A 19,681-nucleotide genomic window follows, 5' to 3' on the forward strand; every position below is an offset into this window, starting at 1 on the left:
TGCAAACTACATTAAACTCAAGAAAAAGTAAGACCAAAGTGTGAACACTTCTATCCTTCTTAGAAGGGGGAACAAAATACCCATGGAAGGAGTTACAGAGACAAAGTTCTGATCAGAGACTGAAGGAATGACCCAGAGATTGCCCCACCTGTGGATCCATCTGATATACAACCACCAAACCCAGACACTACTGTAGAAGTCAACAAGAGCTTGCTGACAGGAGCCTGATATAGCTATCTCCTGAGAGGCTCTGCCAGTGCCTGACAAATACAGAAGTGGATGTTCATAGTCATCCGTTGGATGGAGGACAGGGTTTCTGATGAAGGAGTTAGAGGAAGGACCCAAGGAGTTGAAGGGGTTTGCAGCCCCACAGAAGGAACAACAATATAAACTAAACAGTACCCCCAGAGCTCCAAGAGACTAACCTGCCCAACAAAGAAAACGCATGGTGGGACTCATGGCCCTAGCTGCATATGTAGCAGAGGATGGCCTAATTGGTCATCAATGGGAGGAGACGCCCTTGGGTCTTGTGAAGGTTCTTTGCCCCAGTATAGGAAGAATGCCAGGGCCAAGAAGCAGGAGTGGGTGGGTTGGTGAGCAGGGGGAGGGGGGATAGGATAGGGGGGTTTTGGAGAGGAAACCAGGAAAGGTGACAATATTTGAAATGTAAATAATGAAAACATCTAATTAAAAACAAAACAAAACAATGACTTCATGAAATTCTTAGATAAATGGATGGAACTAGAAAATATCATCCTGAGTGAAGTAACCTAATCACAAAAGAACACACATGGTATGCACTCATTGATAAGTGGATATTAGCCCAAAAGCTCAGAATACCCAAGATACAATTCACAGACCACATGAAGCTGTCAAGAGAAGGAAGGACAAAGTGTGGATGCTTCGGTCCTTATTAGAAGGGGGAAGAAATACTCTAGAGAGGAAATATGAAGACAAAGTCTAGAGCAGAGACAGAAGAAAAGGCCCTCCAGAAACTGCCCCACCTGGGGATCCGTCCCATATACAGTCACCAAACCCAGGCACTATTATGGATGCCAACAAGTGCTTGTTGAAAGGAGCCTGATACAGCTTCCTCCTGGGAGGCTCTGCCAGAGGCTGACAAATACAGAGGTGGATGCTCAAGCCAATGACTGGACAGGGTCTCCAATGGAGGAGCTAGAAAAAGCAGCCAAGGAGCTGAAGGGGTTTGCAGTTCCATAGGAGGAACAACAATATGAACCAACCAGTACCCCCAGAGCTCCCAGGGACTAAACCACCAACCAAAGAGTACACATGGAGGGACCCATGGCTCCAGCTGCACATGTAGCAGAGGGTGGCCTTGTTGGCCCTCAATGGGAAGAGAGGCAATTGGTTCTGGGAAGGCTCAATGCCCTAGTGTAGGGTAATGCCAGGCTGGGGAGGTGGGATAACATTTGAAATGGAAATAAATAAAACAGGAATTTTTAAAAACAGAGAGAAAAAGAAGAGCAGTTCCTTCAAGGACTGTATCACTATTCTATGTATGTATATGTATATACACATACACACACCAATTTCATAAACACCAGTGTGTAAAAATGATACTGATCCCAACACATACTACTATGTCATCAAGACAGACCATCAACAAAGAAGTATTGAAGGTAAAGGACAATTTGTGTGAAAATGAGATAACCAACATTTGTAAATTTTCAAACCACTACATTGCAAAGCCCCTTCCAGTAGATCGTGGAACTTTTCTCTAAAATAGACCCGATCTGAGGAAAGAAGAAACTGAGGGAAGTACTGCACTGCATCTGATCACAATGAATTAAAATGAGAAATACAAGAGAAATGACAGAACACATATATAAACTCATTGTGACAGAACATCTTCAAGTGACAAACTGCTCTTTGAGAAATCAGGAGGCAAATAGGAATGAATAAACATTAACACATAAAATGCCTTGATATATAAGAAACTGTGAGATACAATAAAAACAGTTTTAAAATGAATTTATATAGCTACAAATCTACAAATTGAAAGATTAGCAGAGTATCAACACTTATGTATTGAAGTTTTTTTTTTCTTTTTTGGTTTTTCGAGACAGGGTTTCTCTGTGTAGCCCTGGCTGTCCTGGAACTCACTTTGTAGACCAGGCTGGCCTCGAACTCAGAAATCTGCCTGCCTCTGCCTCCCAAATGCTGGGATTGAAGGTGTGCGCCACCAGCCACCATGCTCGGCTTATGCTTTGTATTTTAATGTTGTAAAAAAAAATAAAAATAAGTCAAATTGAAAATAGAAATGGTCAAGGCAAATGCTGAGGAAAAAACAAAAATAACAATACAATGAAAGAAAGGGCTGGTTCTTTAAGTGACATAAGAGCCAATAAAAGAACAACAGACACCCAAATAATAAAGTTGAAGGTGAAGGAGAAAAGACATTACAACTGATACTAATGAAAGTAAGAAAATCCCATATTCCTGAACACTTGGAAAATCCAAACTCAATAAGCAAATTTATACAAACAAAAGTAAACCAAAACTCATGAACAATTTAAACAGAAGACTGAATTGGTAGTAAAGAACCCTTCCAAATGAAGAAAGGCTGAAGCTCATCACTGAACGTCAGCACACCTTTACAATAAACTGACAACACTCCGCAGATTATTACACAAAACAGGGAGGAAAGAAACACTCAAATTATTGTGAATCACCCAATATTCTTTTGATAACAAAAACAAGTCATGAAAACAAAAAAAGAGAATTATAGGCCAATCACACTGATAAAAACACATGTAAAATTCACCACTAAGTACTGGAAAGCTGTACACAAACACATATCAAGGGGGTTAGCTATCTACCAGTCAAGAGGCTCAAAGATGTTTCAACATACACAAATTAACTTAAAGTAACTATGTTCTAGAATAGAAATCATGATAAAAGCAATCTACAGGTTAATGTCATGCCTATAAAATTTCAATGACAAAATCCACAGAGTAAAAAAAAAAAATCTTAAAACCCATGACAACAAAAAATACTTCAGAGAGTCAAATAAATTTCGCACTAAAAGAGCAATGCTATATTTATTTTTCACAATACCTGACTTCCAATAACACCACACAACCAAAGTAACAAAAACAGCATGGTACACACACAAAGCAAACTGCAGATCAATAGGGTAAGAGTATAAAGAAATAAGGTAGCTACATCCACCTGACTTTTAATAAAGATGCATGCACATACACAGACACACACACACAAAGACACGCGCACACACACACACACGATTTTATATATATGTATATATATATACATACATATATATTAGTATTTATATATACACCCCATTATATATTAATATATAAGTATATATATATATTAATATATATCAATATATATATATATATTAATACACACACACACATACACACACACCAGAGAAAAGATAGTCTTTCTTCCAGTACTGGATAAAGAGTCTCAACATGAGTCAATGAGACAACTAAAACTGGATTAGACATCTTGATGTATGCAGGAAACTGAAATGTCAGGGGGGTAAAAACATGGAGAACATACTTCAAGACCTGAATATGTACAAGAGCTTTCTGAAATAATGTCCTATAGCTCAGAAAATAGCTCCACCATTTATACCAGGGACTCCATAAAAAAGAAATGAATAAACAGCATACAGATTATGGGAAAACCTCCCAGATACTCAATTAATAATATATTCAATACATAACGGCATAGACTGTTCATCCGCATTTAATCATTACATAATAATAATGTATCCAATCACTTTCTTTACATCTTAAATTCCATTTGCCTTCCAGCCACCTTAGCTTTTTCTGTTTAATATTTGAAGACTTCAGCTCCAAGTCAACCCTATGTGTTCATCTTTCAAGGCTGGCATAGGTAATTAAAAGGCTCATAGCAGAGGAGAACAGTGGGGTGCCTTTCCCATGCTATGTTGGTGTACATTCACTTCACCAAGATTTTCTGGAGGGAGTTCTAGTCAAGGATTTAAGGACGCCAATACCATGCTATGCGTGCCTGTACGAATAGCAGAATCCCTAGTCAACTCAGCTTCCTCAGATAAGGCATGTATCAGTTCCATGAAAACATTAACAAGAGACCTCAGTGAGCAGACCTTAGCTAAATAGCTTCCTCTACTCTTGCCCAGGACCTTTTTACTGCTAAACCTCCCCTAACTACTCCACCCCCAAGATACATTTGCACTGTGTAGGGTTCCTCCACTCTCACACCAGATGTTTTCACTCCTATGCCTTGACTAACCACCTAAACCCCAAAATGCAGTTGTATTTTGTAGGGCTAACGCAGCTGCATGTCACTGGATATGCCTTCTTTATCACATGGTATCCACGGGTCAGTAAGAGAGTAAAGGCTGCTGCTCACAGTTCTGTTACCTGTCTTAATGGGACACTTGCAAAGACAACAAATTAGCAAGTCAAAATGTCTGTAGCTGAGCAGGATGCAGTTCTTGAGGAGTAAGACACATCCTTTAGACATTCTTGGTAGTGCTACTGAAATTATGAAAGGACTCTGAGGGTCTCATGGGCACTTTGGAAACTGACCACAGGAATTCCAATCACATGTCCCCAGCAATGTTAACAGGCTGTGGGCAGTGTCTGTGCATTGTGTATACAAAATGTTAGGTCTGTCTTTCCCTTTAGCTCTACATGCCTAGTCAAGTTTCATATCAGGTTATATGAGAAACCTTAAAAACAAATCTAAAAATGGTGGGAAAATATACAAGATGCTCTCATAGTCCTCCAACAACAGGATCAAACACAGCCACTATACCCAGGGACCACCAGCCCTTAAGTGGTCCCGGATTCAAACACGCACCTACAATTTCAATGGAGGAAAATGTAAAACTCTTGAGAAAAGACCCAAGAAAACTGAGCAATGTGATCAATTCCCTTCCAAATGAAAGATGCAATCCTGACAAACTCCCTAAGAGATGCCCTATGGGATCAGGTGCTACAGACTTCACCTTCAGAACATCCAAACTTCTAAGACAGCAACAGCAAAGGCTGGGGAAGTCCCGCCTCTGTATTGTCTGCAAGATACTTAACTTTGGCTTCATGATGGAGTGGCAGATTTCAAGGATTCCTGCTTCAAATATGGCCTGCTAAAAATGTAGAATAAGGCACTCACCAAAGTCCTGTACAGAGAGTCTGCTATGGTTCCACTCAGCACTGGTATGTATGGGGAAGGCAGCTGAGTGAATGGCCTGCCTCAAAGTGTTAGATCCTTTCCTACAGACACAGACTCTAACAGGAAGTAGGAAATGGAGCAGCAGATGGGGAGGGGGAGGGGGAGACAGGGAAAACTGTGGTTGGGATGTAATATATAAAACAATTCATTTTGTTAACTAAAAAAAAAAGCCCTCTAGTGGGAGGTGGAGCCAGCTAGCTACTTCCAAAGCCCCTACTGCTCTGTCAATTCAGGAATCCAAAGGTTGTGATCAATGGAAGAGCAGGGTGGTGGAAAGCAGCTTTGAAAGCAAGCTGAGCTGTCTGAAGACTCCCTGTACTCTCAGCTTTTCTCAATTCCTTACCGTTGATTATCCCTGCTCTTCATCTACACTAAATTCAATCCCATAAACAAAAACTTACCAATGCTCTGCTAACTCTAATCGGTTTGAACGTCATTACTCCTTTATGTCCAGTCTATGGACATTTTCTGTGTGGAGTCTCTCACTCTCTTCAGCTTTTACCCTTGTGTGGCACTGAGGACATGTATCCCATCTTATGTAAAAGCAGACAGGCTATTGCTAAACACAAGACTTGTTTCCTTATCGCCAAGCAGCTTTATATGTAAATATGTCCTTTACCATATGCTTCCCACAGAGTTTCATTTGCTCTGTGTATTATAAATTACTTTCAGGGCATCTTTTAAAGAACAGAATGTTTTAACCTTAATAAAGAATAATTCATCCTTTTTCATTTACATGTTCATTCTGCTTTTGCTACAATGGGTTTCTGTGATTTTCTAGGAGTGACACTTAAGCTCTTGCACATCATTCCATAAGCCACTGAACACACTGCATAGACTTGACTAGTTGTTGACTCATTTGCACTTAGGTATTTCCCAGCATTACCTGGACAAGTCTGTACTGCTCATGTTTATTACTTAGCACCTGTGTTCAAAAGTGAACTGAACATGTATGTGTGTGGATTGTTTCAGTCCCCAGCATTCTGCTGCAGTGATCTCCGTATCAAGCCAAAGGCTAATTCTACACCATTCTAATTACCATAGCTTTATAGTTAGTCAAAGTTCAGCTAATATAAGCCCTTTGATTTTCTTTCTTTTTTTTTTTAAATACCTCAATATTCCAAAACCTTAGCCTTTCTATATGACCTTTAGAATCAGCTTCTAGGTTTCTTCTAAAACTCCATCCAGGAATACAACTGTCATGTAAAAATGAAAGAAATGCGATACATATACTAAATAAAGCTTAGTGCCTGACTACATGGACTTCCCCATGTGTGAAGTCTCTGTAAACATTCCTGCATAGCATTAAGTGCCTTCAAAGCGTTCTTTCCGTGTCAGCATTCAGGCAGCTTTGGTTCTGCACTATTAGATCCAGTCTGGGAATCTCTGCTTCTGCATTAGATGCTCAGCTCATCTGCATGTAATACAGTAAGTACATTGACATGGCTGAGCTTAAATTTCTCATTATCTGTATGTTACTGCCCTTCTCCCTCTGTTCTTTTCACATCTGCTTCTGTTCCAATGACACAATTAGGTTCCACGTTAACTCCTGACTTGGAGTGCTTCCTAGATCCCCGAGGTTTTTTTTTTTTTTCTTGCAGCTGTTCCTCTGAGCATTACAACATGTTTGAAAGCTAATCCTCATTAATTTCATTGTGATACTGAACCACTTATGACATAGTGCCAAGCCAAGGTCAAGTTAGCCTTTATATGCTATTACTATAATCTGCAAATATACATATATGCAATAAGCCAGACAATCCATTAATCCACTGATACCAATTTTGCTTTCCTATCATATATTTCAGATCAACTAATAAATGAAAAATAATCATTCATGTATTAAGATATATTTTTTATTTTCTAGTAATAGTTTAAGCCTACTTCTATAACATAGATTTTGTTCTTCTACTTATAATGTATATTTTTTAAGGGGGGTTGTTTCTTTTCTAAAGACTTGTTTATTTATGTACTTATGTACATGAATGGTTGTCTGCATATACATCTGCACACCACATCTGCACACCACAAAAAGACATCAGATCCCACTGGATTAGAGTTCTAGGTGGTTGGCTGTGAGATATCACATGGGTGCTAGGAGTTGAACTCAGAACCTCTGTAGAACAGCCAGTGCTACTAAACAACTGAGCCATCTATTCATCCCTGTAATCTCTATTCTAACACTAATCTTTTGACCAATTCAGGTATTAAATAGTAATCATGTCCTTTTTGAAGGTATTTTATGTTTCATTTCACTTCCTCTAATTCTTAATCTTTCTCACTTATTCTTCTGAGGGACACGGTGTCAGGGTATATGGAGGCCTGGGGACAATTTGTCTTTCAGAAAATGTCAGATTCTGTGGAGGTCTGAGGACAACTTGGAGTTGGCATTCTCATTCTATAGTGTGGACTCTGAAGACTGGATTCAGGCGGACTGCCTCAGCAGAAAGAGCCTTTACTCACTGCAACACCTTGCTGGACCTTTTATTAGCTAATTTAAAAAATAAAATAATGCATGATTTTAGCCATAAACAAAAACCCAGCTCTGTAAAACATAAAATAAGAACATGCTCTCTGAATTGGTCTTAATATCATTCAAACCCCTCTTCCACAGCTACTTTCTAACCTGAGTTGAATCGTGGTGCATGTGTCTAGAATGCCTTCTTGTGTTTCCCATTCTGCCACTGCTACAACAGGTTGTTTTGTTTTGTTTTTTTCTCTGGACAATCATGTCTCCTTTCACTGGCCATAAAAAAAAAAAAAAATCAGAATTCCATTCCCTCTTCATGCCAGGCTAAGTACCTGGTCTGTGTATTCCTACAGCCCTCCCTGCTGGTCTCTATAACAGCATGTACAACTCAGCACTGTATGTGTGTGGTAACCAGTTTGTACCCCCACAGTTGGGTCATTACAGAAAGTTCTATGTCTCATTTACATACAACAAGTATAACAGTCACACAGTGGATATATTCAGGGAGAAACAAATTGAATGAGTATATGCCAAAATCCTTTCAGCTCACATTTTAGTCCAAATTGCTAATTCTTATTGATTCATTACCATATATAGAGATATACATATGGTCAAGGGACATTTCTCTAATATTTGGAATGTGCCACATACTAGAGTCATTATATTTTAATAGTGAAACATAGAAGAAATCATACCCATAGCTTAAGCTGAATGGTAAATTAATTCTATTTTACTTATAGAAATAGCATGACATCTCATTTTGGTGATTTTTCACACTGAAGTAATAATAATCTGGCTCATTCTGTTATTATAAAATGCAACTATACAAGGAACAGAGGTAGCAGGATACTTGATAACATACCAGAGATACCATGGCCCAACCAGTCTTGTTATAGATAAACTCCAAGTTGTTCCTCCTTAGATAAAGCAAGCCACCAACCAGTGAAACTAACAGGGCCAAAGCAATGGTGCCTGAGTAGTTGGGTGGCCGGAAAACTCTAATCTGCAAAATAAAAACACAATGATAATTTAAAAAGTGAAAAACAAATATTGATACTTTCTTTTTAATCATGTTCTAGTCACTACTCTCTTTAACTTATAATTTTCCCTGAGAACTACATACAATGCATGTATTGGGATCATATTTACTTCCAGCTCCTCCTTTTAACGCCTCCCAGATCTGCCCCCAACTTCCTGACCTCTCTGTGATATTATCCTTAATGACCTGTTAACTCTCTTCTGTGCGTCCATACACTCCTGTGTTGGGGCTAGCCACTGAATCACAGTTGGCCTACAGCTCTCCTATCACCAACACAAAGACTTCAGGGAAATGACAGTCAGTATACTCTTCACCTCCAGCTTTGACACTCTGTCTACTGAGCTCTTAATGAATGACAATACATGCTTTGAGCATCTTGGCTATACAGAAAGAGTCTCTTCCTTTCGTTCATTTACTCAAGTGTATGCAACACTACACCTGAAACTCAGTCTAGAGCTGCTCTGGATCACACAACTAACCAACTCAAGGAGGTAGTCGTTAGCTAGTGAGAAGGTAAGGTAGGGCACATGTGAATTCTATCAACTAGAGACTGTTTAATAAAGCTGCTCAAACACTCCCCAGAAGTCTAACTGAGCATGTGTGTGGCAATTCCAGCAGTCACCCTAGTTGGCCTCTGACCTCTCCTTGCACATGCAGCTACAGCATATATGCACAGGCATGCTCACATTCAAGGTTTCAGGTATCCATGCTTTCATTACACTTTCACAGATAACACAGAAGCTCCATGTTTAACTGAAGAATTGGGCGGCTGTTGTCAAAGTGCCAGTAGCAGTGTGCATCCTCCAGGGCTACGGCAATATCCAACTAAGCTACTTCCTTGCAGACACCGACCACCACCATACTGTCCTCAGACACTACTGGGTATAAAGCTTTCCCCCACTTTGGCTTATGTTTGCATGCAATGGAATCATAAAAAACAAACAAACAAACATTTTTCTCTGTACTTACTAGACATATGAATGTTCTCTTTAAAGAAATGTTTATTAGTATTAATTTCTAATTGAGATTTGGTACTTTATTGAGTTTATGAGCCACAGATATACCAAGATATATGTGTAGGTCTTTAGAAAATATGATATGCTCATACTTATTCTACTTTTTGGGCTGCCAGCTCACATCCATATTATTGTACTTTAACCTACAGAAGCTATTGTTTACAAAGACATACAACTGGAACAAACTCCTGACTTATAAACTTCAGATCTGGGTTCTGGGAACATTTCTATGGAAAGGAGGAAGGATACTCTATGAAACGGTTAACTGGAATGTTAGGTTAAACACAGAATAAAAACATGAGCCCAGAGAAAGTTAATGTACCAGAAAATAAGCATATACTTTGAAAATAATTATGGAGCCATGTCTCGGGGACCAAGAGCCTGAGGATAAAGGGGAGTGGTGCTAAAATCGCAGGCAACTTGAGCACTTAGCTAATTAACAATAGCAATAAATTAGAAACAGGCATGACAGGGGAAGTGTTAGCAGGGGAAAGGTTCTAAAGGTGAGAGGCACTCTATGCATAACCTCTCCAAAAAGGCAAATAACACGCAAAAACAAACAAAAAAACCTTATGTATATGTGTGTGTGTGGTACGAATGTGTTTACAAGAGCCCGATGAAGTGAGAGAACTGTATTAGTGCCATTGGTCTTGGAGTTAAAGGTGGTTGATTATTGGCTGCCTAACATGGGTACTAATAAAAAGGGAATTCTAGACTAGAGGCCTTGCACACAGACTGGAGAAATCCAGACAAAAGACTGCCATAATCACCATCAGGGAGACTCCATTCCGCAACTGATGGGAACAGATGCAGAGACTCACAGCCAGACATTAGGTGGAACTCAGTGGGTTCTGAGGAAGAGGGGGACAAATGATGATTGGAGCCTGACCGGTCACAGGACACCACATGACAACTCCAAGAATCAACAAATCTGGACCACTAGGAGCTCACTGAGACTGATCAGTCAGGGAGCCTGTGTGGACCTAATCTCGGCCTTCTGTATATAAATTATAGTACTATCAGGGAACCTGCATGGATCTAATCTTGACCCTCTGTATAAGTTACAGTGGTGTAGCTTAGTCTTCTTGTGGGATTCCTAACCGAAGGAGCAGGAGCTGTTTCTGAGGCTTTTGCCTGCTTCTGGGACCCTTGTCCTCCTACTGGGTTCCCTTGTTCAGTCTTAGTATGAGGGGGTGTGCATAGCCTTACTGCAACTTGATATGCCATGTTTGTTTGATATCCCTGGGAGGCCTGTCCATTTCTGGAGGGAAACAGAGGAGGAGTGGATAGGGAACAGGGGAAGGGAGGAGAAACTGTGCTCAGAAAGTAAAATATGAGCGAACAATTTAAGATAAAAAGACATGAATTGTAGTCCTCTGTAAGAACAGTAAGAGCTCTTATCCTCTAAACCTCCTCTCTGATACAAATCTTAGTAGTTTAGTAATGAATTAATTACCTTGACTGACATTACCTGTTATTGCACTTGTTAAACTGTGAGTACTGTTGGATAATACTTTAGTAGAATCCTTGATGTCTCCCACCAACTAGATCACACATTGTTGGTACATTATATAGTGAAATATTTTTAAATGAACAAATTTAGGAAACAATTTATTTTCATCAAAGTATCATTAAAACCAATGATACAGGTGACAAAATCATGTAGGTGACAGGTTTTATTACCATGAGACAACGATCTTGTTTCAGAAAAATGTTTAGATCTTTTAGTAAAACTTCAGTGTTTATGAATAACTTAAAATAACTGCTTATAGTTATGTATTATATAACTATATGTAGTTATATAAGCTCACATATCTTATAATTTTATAAGCAGCTTTATAGAGCTCATCATAAAAAATATGTAAGTAATTTAAAAATACCCACAAACCCTCCACAAACAAATTAGTACGTACCATAATTTTGGTTAATTTAATTCAGAATAAATGATCTGTCTCAATCTATATACACAATATTGCTTAAAAACACCCAGATCATAGTGTCCATATTACTTTTCTAATTGACATTGTACTTGTTAAACTATGAGCTTATTCAATGTCTCCAATAAAAGTCTTATTTTTAGACATTTGATTTGTCTCCAACTTTTTTCATTAAAATAAATATTGTTACATTCTTTTCAGGGCTATGAATCTAAATCATACTTAAGTTCAATTCCTAGAAGAGGCACTGTTTAGTTAAATGAAGTGAAAAAGACATAGGACTCATGTTGTATAAATGCTGACAACAAGTGCCAGTCCCAACAGTGACACACAGTAGCAGGTATTCTCCACAGCTCCAAATCTTTTCCCATATATATATATATATATATATATATATATATATATATATATAATACATGTGTTAAAAAAATCTTGCTCCTTGGTTTGAAATCCCTTGATCATTAATAATATTAAACCATTTTCATTGTATTTTTTCATTCCATAAATTATACTCTAATTAATATACATTTTAGTGTTTGTTTAGAATATCAATTGATCATCATGCAGCAATGCATGAGCTGACTAATTACAATTCAAGTAACAGTTACAGCTGCTAAATCCAGTTTTCTTGGACTAGGAATGGAGCTGACTGGTAGAATATTCCAACTGCACCAGGTCCTGGGTTCAATCCTTAGCATGGAAGAAGACAAATCTTCTCTCATCAAGGAAAAAGAGCGAACTCCATAGATAAACTATAAAAAACAAAACCCCTGCAACTTCATTACTGCAGCCAAGCAAACCAAGCTAATTAACCTAGACATATGTAAATGTATGTCTCTCTCCTCTCTCTCTCTCACACACACACACAAACACACACACAGTATTTACTGTAGTGAATATGAGCATACGTGAACATCCGTCCTGTCGGCGATCCATTTTGCTAGCTGCTCAGCTGCAAATCCAATTCGCTGAAGGTCAAAAGTATCAGCTCTCTTGGGTCTGCCTTTTGAAGGAAAATGCATGAACGTGGGAGCGGAGTTCATGTTGAGCTGCAAAGCAAGTGATAAAATGCTAATTATAACAGCACCACAACATTCAATATTATTCATCCAACATCTTCTACATTTTTGTGTGAATTTCCAAAAGAAAGAATTTATTAAGAAAATCTGCATGGCTTTCTGAAGCTTAATTTCTATTTTTATTCATTTTGATGCACTATTAAGTGAAGAGAATAGCTGAATTTGCTTAAGCTGCCTGAACTGTCACATTTAACACACTATTCACATTCCTGGTTTGGTATTTTGACTAGTTTTTCATTCCTTGTCTCTCTAGACGTTTATGATTAAGATGATGCAAAGTCTACAAGAACAAAACAGAACTAATGGGCTCTGTCAGCGTGTGGATTAACTCTGCTTCTTCAGCAGTCACTGGAACTGGGCACGTGGGAGCACACTAAAGGATGGACTGCAAACACATTACCTGCAAATCCAATCTCCTACTCAAAATGCAAAGACTATTCTTTTTCGTTGATGGTCAATAAGCGATGGAAACAAATATTTTTGTTCTAAACAACTTGAATATACCAAAAATAAGATAAATCTTTGATGCAGTCATGTTCTGTTCAAATTCTTAATTTAATTGTTTTTAAAGTGGTTAAGCACAGAAAACTTTTCTATTGAAAATACCTATTCAGAAAATATACTAAAATGAACACTGCCATAGTATAATGTTTATTAAATACTTAGTAGGATAATTTGACATAGAAACTAACTACAATATCAATATATTAAATAGCTCCTATATGGGGATTACATTAAAAAGACAATAAAATAAAACTCAAAGAGATTCACATAATGAGAATCAAAACCAAGTGTCATGTCAGACGGTGGTTGGCAAGAGGTGAGAACAAGGAGGACCATGCTTACAGTCAAGGCAAAACTGATCCTGGCCCATAAACAAATGCTGGCCGTGGCTGCCTTACTCAGAAAATAGCCCAAGTAACAACTATAGATCTTCAAACAGCTTAGCACAAGGAAAACCTGAACTGAAAAGCAGTATGTCTCTATCAACTGTTTCTCATGTACACTACTGCAAATGCTATCAAACGTTCTTATTTACCACCACATTATCTTAAGTCCTCCTGTTAAAGAGGGAAAGGTAGGTCTCAATTTGCTCTATGTTTTCTGTTTATCCCTGCCACCCCCAAAGCTGTCATATTAAGTTTAAATTGCTACTGTTACAGTGGGACCTCCATGAGGTGACTAAGCCATAAGAGCTCTTCCTTGAGCTCTGTCCCCAAGGGGGATGCAGTTTTATAAAAAGGCCTTTTCCTCTTCGTTCACTGCTCTGCCTCCCACAGCTATAGAAGAGGGCGCTCTTCACACTCACATATTAGAGTCCGGCTGCTCTGCAACTGCATGCAGGTACAGTGGTAGTTATATTTCCCTAAAATATAGCTGGAGATTACCTTATTGTTGTTTCTTTTCCTGATTTTCAATTTGTTTAGCCTAACTTTTTCTTCTTTCTATATAATTTACATTTAGTCAAATTCTGCAAAAATACTGTAGTTTGAAGATGCTAAAGTCGTTATTAATTTATATATATGATAGGAATTATTTTATAAACATGCATCAGGGATACAACTAAGTATCTTCACACATTAACATCTCATTGTAGTAATCATAAAAGTCCTTTTTCCTGTCTGCACAGAGAGAGAGAGCACAGTAGGATTATGAAATCTTCAAGGTGCTCAGCTATGAAGAGGTAAAGCTAGACCGTCTGACCTGACCTCCACCCCACCATTTCAATTACAGCACAATGCTGCAGAAGTTTCCTCCTTTGAAAATGACTCCTGAGTAACTGTTTTATAAGTAATCTTAATAGAAACTTTGAAAAGTTCATTATAAAACTAAATCATAAAACCTGTTCTCATGGTAAAAACCTGACAAATTCTAATATATCATACAACACATACCATATCATTAGTATATTGTGTATGTCTCATATATGCATGTGTACACACACACACACACACACATATACAGTACACATGATGTGAATGTATCATACAGGAATCTTCTCTGAAGTGAAATAATACCTCCTGGAGAACAAAGAGAGGCTCCTGCGACCTGAACAGTAAACAACATTAAAAGCCGGGAGAGCAGAAACTTAAAGGATTCCCAAAGGCCTTCCAGATGGTTATAAAAGCAGAAAGCAACTGCTAGCAGAAAAGGCTCTGGCAATAGAGCTGTATGGAGGAGATGTTTGTTTTCATATTCACCCAAAAGGCTCATACAATAGGTTGACACGAAATATGTTGTGTGCTAGAACCGCTATCTTATTCCACATCCGGATGCATTATCGCTCTAAACAAGTGATAATCATGGCAACAATGCCATATCCAACAGGTTCCTAAAGAGGCAGCCCTAATGAATATGTATGAAGTGCTCAGCGGGCACTGCTGGTAACAGAAGCAGACATGATGCCACACCTAAGAAGGTGCTCTCCATGGTGACTAGCATCTTCACGCCCAAAGCCAAGTTTCTGTCTAATGAGAAGACTGTGCATGTGAGTACATCACACGTCTACAAATGCTGCTGTACAAGGTAGGTAACATAAACAAGAGCAGCTTATTTTCTGCTACTTCTGGAGATGAGAGTCCACCATCAAGGTGACCTGGCAGGGCTGGGTTTCTGGGAAGCTCCTCTTCCTAGCTTATGTGAGACTATCTTATTCCTGTTCCCCACTGCCGTCTCTGAGCACAGGCCTTCCTGCTATTTCTTCCTCACAGGAGGAAGACAGTGATCAGCGACTCATCCTGGGAGTCTCTTTGATGCTCTGTCTCACATAGGGTCATAGGTGATTTCTAGCTTCAACACCAGCAGCATCTGTGGTAGAGATCTAGGCCATAACAGGGAGAAAATACTTGTGATAAATACAGACTATTTTACAGTGTATCTGTGGCAGAAGCACACAGGATAGCTAAGTGGAAAAGTGTATGCTGTAGAAGCATGAGGTCCTGAGCTCAGAGCCCCTGCACCCAGATGAAGTGCCTCACAGCTGTAGCCCCAGCATGGAGACTGGGGTGCAGACACCATTGGATCCATGAGCCAGCTGGCCAGCTAACCACGCCAAATTTCCAATATCCAGGGTCAGCGAAAAAGCCTATCTCAAAAACAAACAAAACAGGATCAGGAGGTCTCAGAGGAAGAAGTGCTCCCTATACAAGCCAGGCAAACTGAGTTTAATGTCCCACTCAAACATAGACATGAAAAGGTTAAAACGGAGAAGTGCCTCCACAACGGGGTCCTCTGACACTAACATGGAAGTCATGGCATATATTAACAAATAAAACATGCAAGCATGGTCATACACATATGAATACAAACAAGCATTCACACATGTACATACACATATAAAATAAATAAACTGCACTTAACACTATATGAAATGCCATAAGCCCGTGTGAAATACTACCTAAGCAATATGTAATATCAAATTAAGATTAATGTTTGATTTTGGACACTGTGCTAGAAAGCACATTTCCTTTAAATAGAAATCAAAGTGTTTTTTACTATAATAAAAGGACAAAATATATAATGATGGGATTATCAACATCTCCACATTTCAACTCTAATTAAACCACTACATAATTTTTAATTAGATATTTTCTTTATTTACATTTCAAATATTATCCCCTTTCCTAGTTTCCTCTCCAAAAATCCCCTACCTCCTCCACCTCGCCCTGGTCACCAACCCACCCACTCCTGTTTCCTGGCCCTGGCATTCCACTATACTGGGGCATAGAGCCTTCATAGGAATAAGGGCCCCTTCTCCCACTGATGACACACTAGGCCATCCTCTGCTACATATGCACTTAGAGCCATGAGTCCCACTGTGTGTTTTCTTTGATTGGTGGTTTAGTCCCAGGGAGTTCTGGGGGTACTGGTAAGATCATATTGTTGTTCCTCCTAGGGACTGCAAACCCCTTCAGCTCCTTGGGTACTTTCTCTAGTTTCTTCATCGGAGACCCTGTGCTTCATCCAAAGGATGGCTGTGAGCATTCACTTCTGAACCACAATATAATTTTAATCAAAAATAACTCAGTTATGAATTTCAAAATAACATACAGAGTTTTTACCTGTTGAAAAACATCTGTCCCTTCATCATAGTCCACCATTCCAAAAAACAGTTTGTTGCAAAAAGCAGATGAATAACGCCAGGAATTAGCCAGGATTTGATATTCTTCGTTAGCCTGCCTGGAATAGATAATAGAGCAGAACAAAAACATTTTAGTATGCAGTGACCAGAGCCATTGCTACAACAGACAACTCTGGGGTAGTCAACCAATGATGGGATAGACCATCATCTCACTAGGACTTGGGTGAACTGCAAACTACACTGCCGTACACATAAGAAGATCAGCAAACACTTTCTAAAACAAGTGTATCAAACTACAAGTGAACTGGCCATAAAACAGTGTAACTGCTGTACAGACACACGCATATGCATACTGAATTCCTTCTATTATTTTAAATCAATCTGTATAGATTAAGTGTATACAGTATAGGTAATAAATGTTTCTATATGTAGCAATATAACACTAAAGAGGGACTGATTATGTGAGAGCAGAAAAATTGGTGTGCTTACTAATTTTTGTATCATAAACCAGATAATCCAGAAACATCTGTATTTAAGGCATAGAAAACACAATGATTTTATCTGTATTGCTAAGTGTTCAATACTTTTCACAGCAAGAAGCATAACATCAATTTACTACATGAACATTGTAACAGCTAGATACACGGGTCCATCAACTCCTAAAAACTATATAAGCAAGCAATAATACCAAGCTCTGGCCATTTGTCTGTAAATCATGGACACTGGAACAAATGTTGGAACATAACAGTTTATAATGAAATGGCCTAAAATGAGGATGTTGTATTTTCTTATCTCATATTACAAATTAATCCAGCCTATCAGAGTCTATCAAATATACATATGTAATAATCAATTAAATCCACAAATCCATGATTTACTAAACAATGTGCAAATGACAAATTCAAAATCCCTGACTTCAAGAAGCATTCCTTAAAGAGAGAAAGATCTTACACAAATACAAACTATCAGGTAAGTTCAAGTTCTCTGAAGCTTTTTAAAAGACTGTTAAAAACCAATGGATCAAAGGTGAGCTCCCTCTGTCCTGACACTCATACTCCACCCTCATTTTACCCTTCTGATTTCCTAGTCACCACTTGTAATTCCATAACAAAATCCTATGCACAAGCACAAGATCCTCCACACTAGAGCCATGCCCACTCCATGTGGTCTACATCACGAAAACACCATGGCCACTCCTATAGCATACACTAAATATTTGGTTCAGAATGCCCTCTTTCTTCAAAAGTCAGTACAAAACCTGCCACTTCTGTTGAATGACACCCCAAGTCTACACTTGTAATACTCACTGGTGCCACTGACTGCAACGGAAACCCTGGGCTACCATGCAGAAGGACTTACTGGATGCACACTAGCTGTTCTATTTGCAAGTATTGATTGCCCACTGGCTAGAACCCAGAAGTTCCACCAAGTTTTGCTGTCAGTGATAATGAATAATACACTTTCCTACCTCATCAGTAAATAATAAATACTTTTTATAAAAAGATTTATTTATTCTATGTATGTGAGTGCATGGTTCTCCTTAGACAACCCAGAAGAGGGCATCAGATTCCATTACAGACGGTTGTGAGCCACCATGTGGTTGCTGGGATTTGAACTCAGGACCTTCGGAAGAAGAGCCAGTGCTCTTAATCACTGAGCCATCTCTCCAGCCCCATAAATACTTTTTAAGATGTATTTTCCACATTAGAGACTTTTAATTCTGTCATGTCACTTAGACAACTTAGATTTATTTCACTTGATTAGGGCCTTGGGGGAACAACATTGACCTTCTAATCTACCATACTATAAAAATAATATAATTTTTCTCATTTATGTTGGTTTCAATGGAATAATAACTTGGTTCACTTTATTACTATAAAACATGACTTTGGGATAGCATTGGAAATGTAATTGAGGAAAATGTGTAATAAAAACAAACAAACAAACAAACAAACACGACTACACCATACAACAGGTGAGAGGAAATGTGATAACATAGCAGAAACACCATGACCCACCCAGTCTTATTACAGATCTATTCCAAGCTGTACTCTCTTAAATAGAGCAAACCATCAACAAGAGGAATTAACAGAGCTGAAGCAATCTATGCTACTTGGCAAATGAATAGTATTTATGGCTCTAAACATTATAATGAATAAATCATTGAGAGACGTGTTAATGTCAGTCTTATAGGCAAATGTGGATTTGAGAACATAAAGATATTTTTACTCGGTATTTTAAGTAGATGCTGCAGTAACAAAGAAATATGGCTAACACTGTCTACCAGAAGAGGCCATGGGAAGAAACAGACACTCATGCAATGCCAGCACATAAATATGAACCAAAGTCTTAGATGTGCCTTATACTTGCACACATAAAATGGGAGAAAATGGACTGGAACCATGAGTGGCTGGAAAGCTGCAGGAAAAAACAGTCAGGTCTAAATACTCAATTTATGAGCAAATCCAACAGGGAGACAGGAATATAGACAAGCTAGTCTCAAATGTTCCTGTGTTCAAGAGAATCTAGGCTTCATATTAGACAATAAGGGAAAAAAAAGACTTGAGAGATAAACAGGATTGTGGCTTCATTCTATAAACAGCAACCAGCTTCAGGGTTTCTTGTTTTTTTGTTTTTTTAAAGTACATTTTGCAAAGCAGAATTTGCACTGTGTCTGACAACCCCATGTCTGAGGGAGAATGAGATTTTGATAAATGTCTGGAGCCCATTTGAGATGGTCGAGTTGGGGGAAAAAAAGTTTACTAATATATAATCACGTGACCTATTTTGAATACACACTTCTTTGATATCTAGAAAGCCAGGGCATCCAACTGAAGTT

The 19,681-nt window shown here is 38.6% G+C and overlaps 1 protein-coding gene across 4 annotated transcripts in view; it reads right to left on the minus strand.

The window, feature by feature from the left end:
- Tusc3 (tumor suppressor candidate 3) overlaps positions 1-19,681 on the minus strand; it is a 141,063-nt gene that overhangs the window by 66,553 nt on the left and 54,829 nt on the right. For all 4 annotated transcript variants that reach the window (XM_085844013.1, XM_085844014.1, XM_029480733.2 and 1 more), the window contains exons 3-5: positions 16,823-16,940; positions 12,591-12,731; positions 8,553-8,693 (exon numbers count right to left, since the gene is read on the minus strand). In XM_085844013.1, the coding sequence (XP_085700139.1) occupies positions 8,553-8,693; positions 12,591-12,731; positions 16,823-16,940 (400 nt within the window). The remainder of the gene's footprint in view (positions 1-8,552; positions 8,694-12,590; positions 12,732-16,822; positions 16,941-19,681) is intronic.

The sequence above is a fragment of the Mus caroli genome, unplaced genomic scaffold (assembly GCF_978045245.1).
Source record: "Mus caroli unplaced genomic scaffold, Mus_caroli_1 scaffold_10, whole genome shotgun sequence".
NCBI lineage: Eukaryota > Metazoa > Chordata > Mammalia > Rodentia > Muridae > Mus > Mus caroli.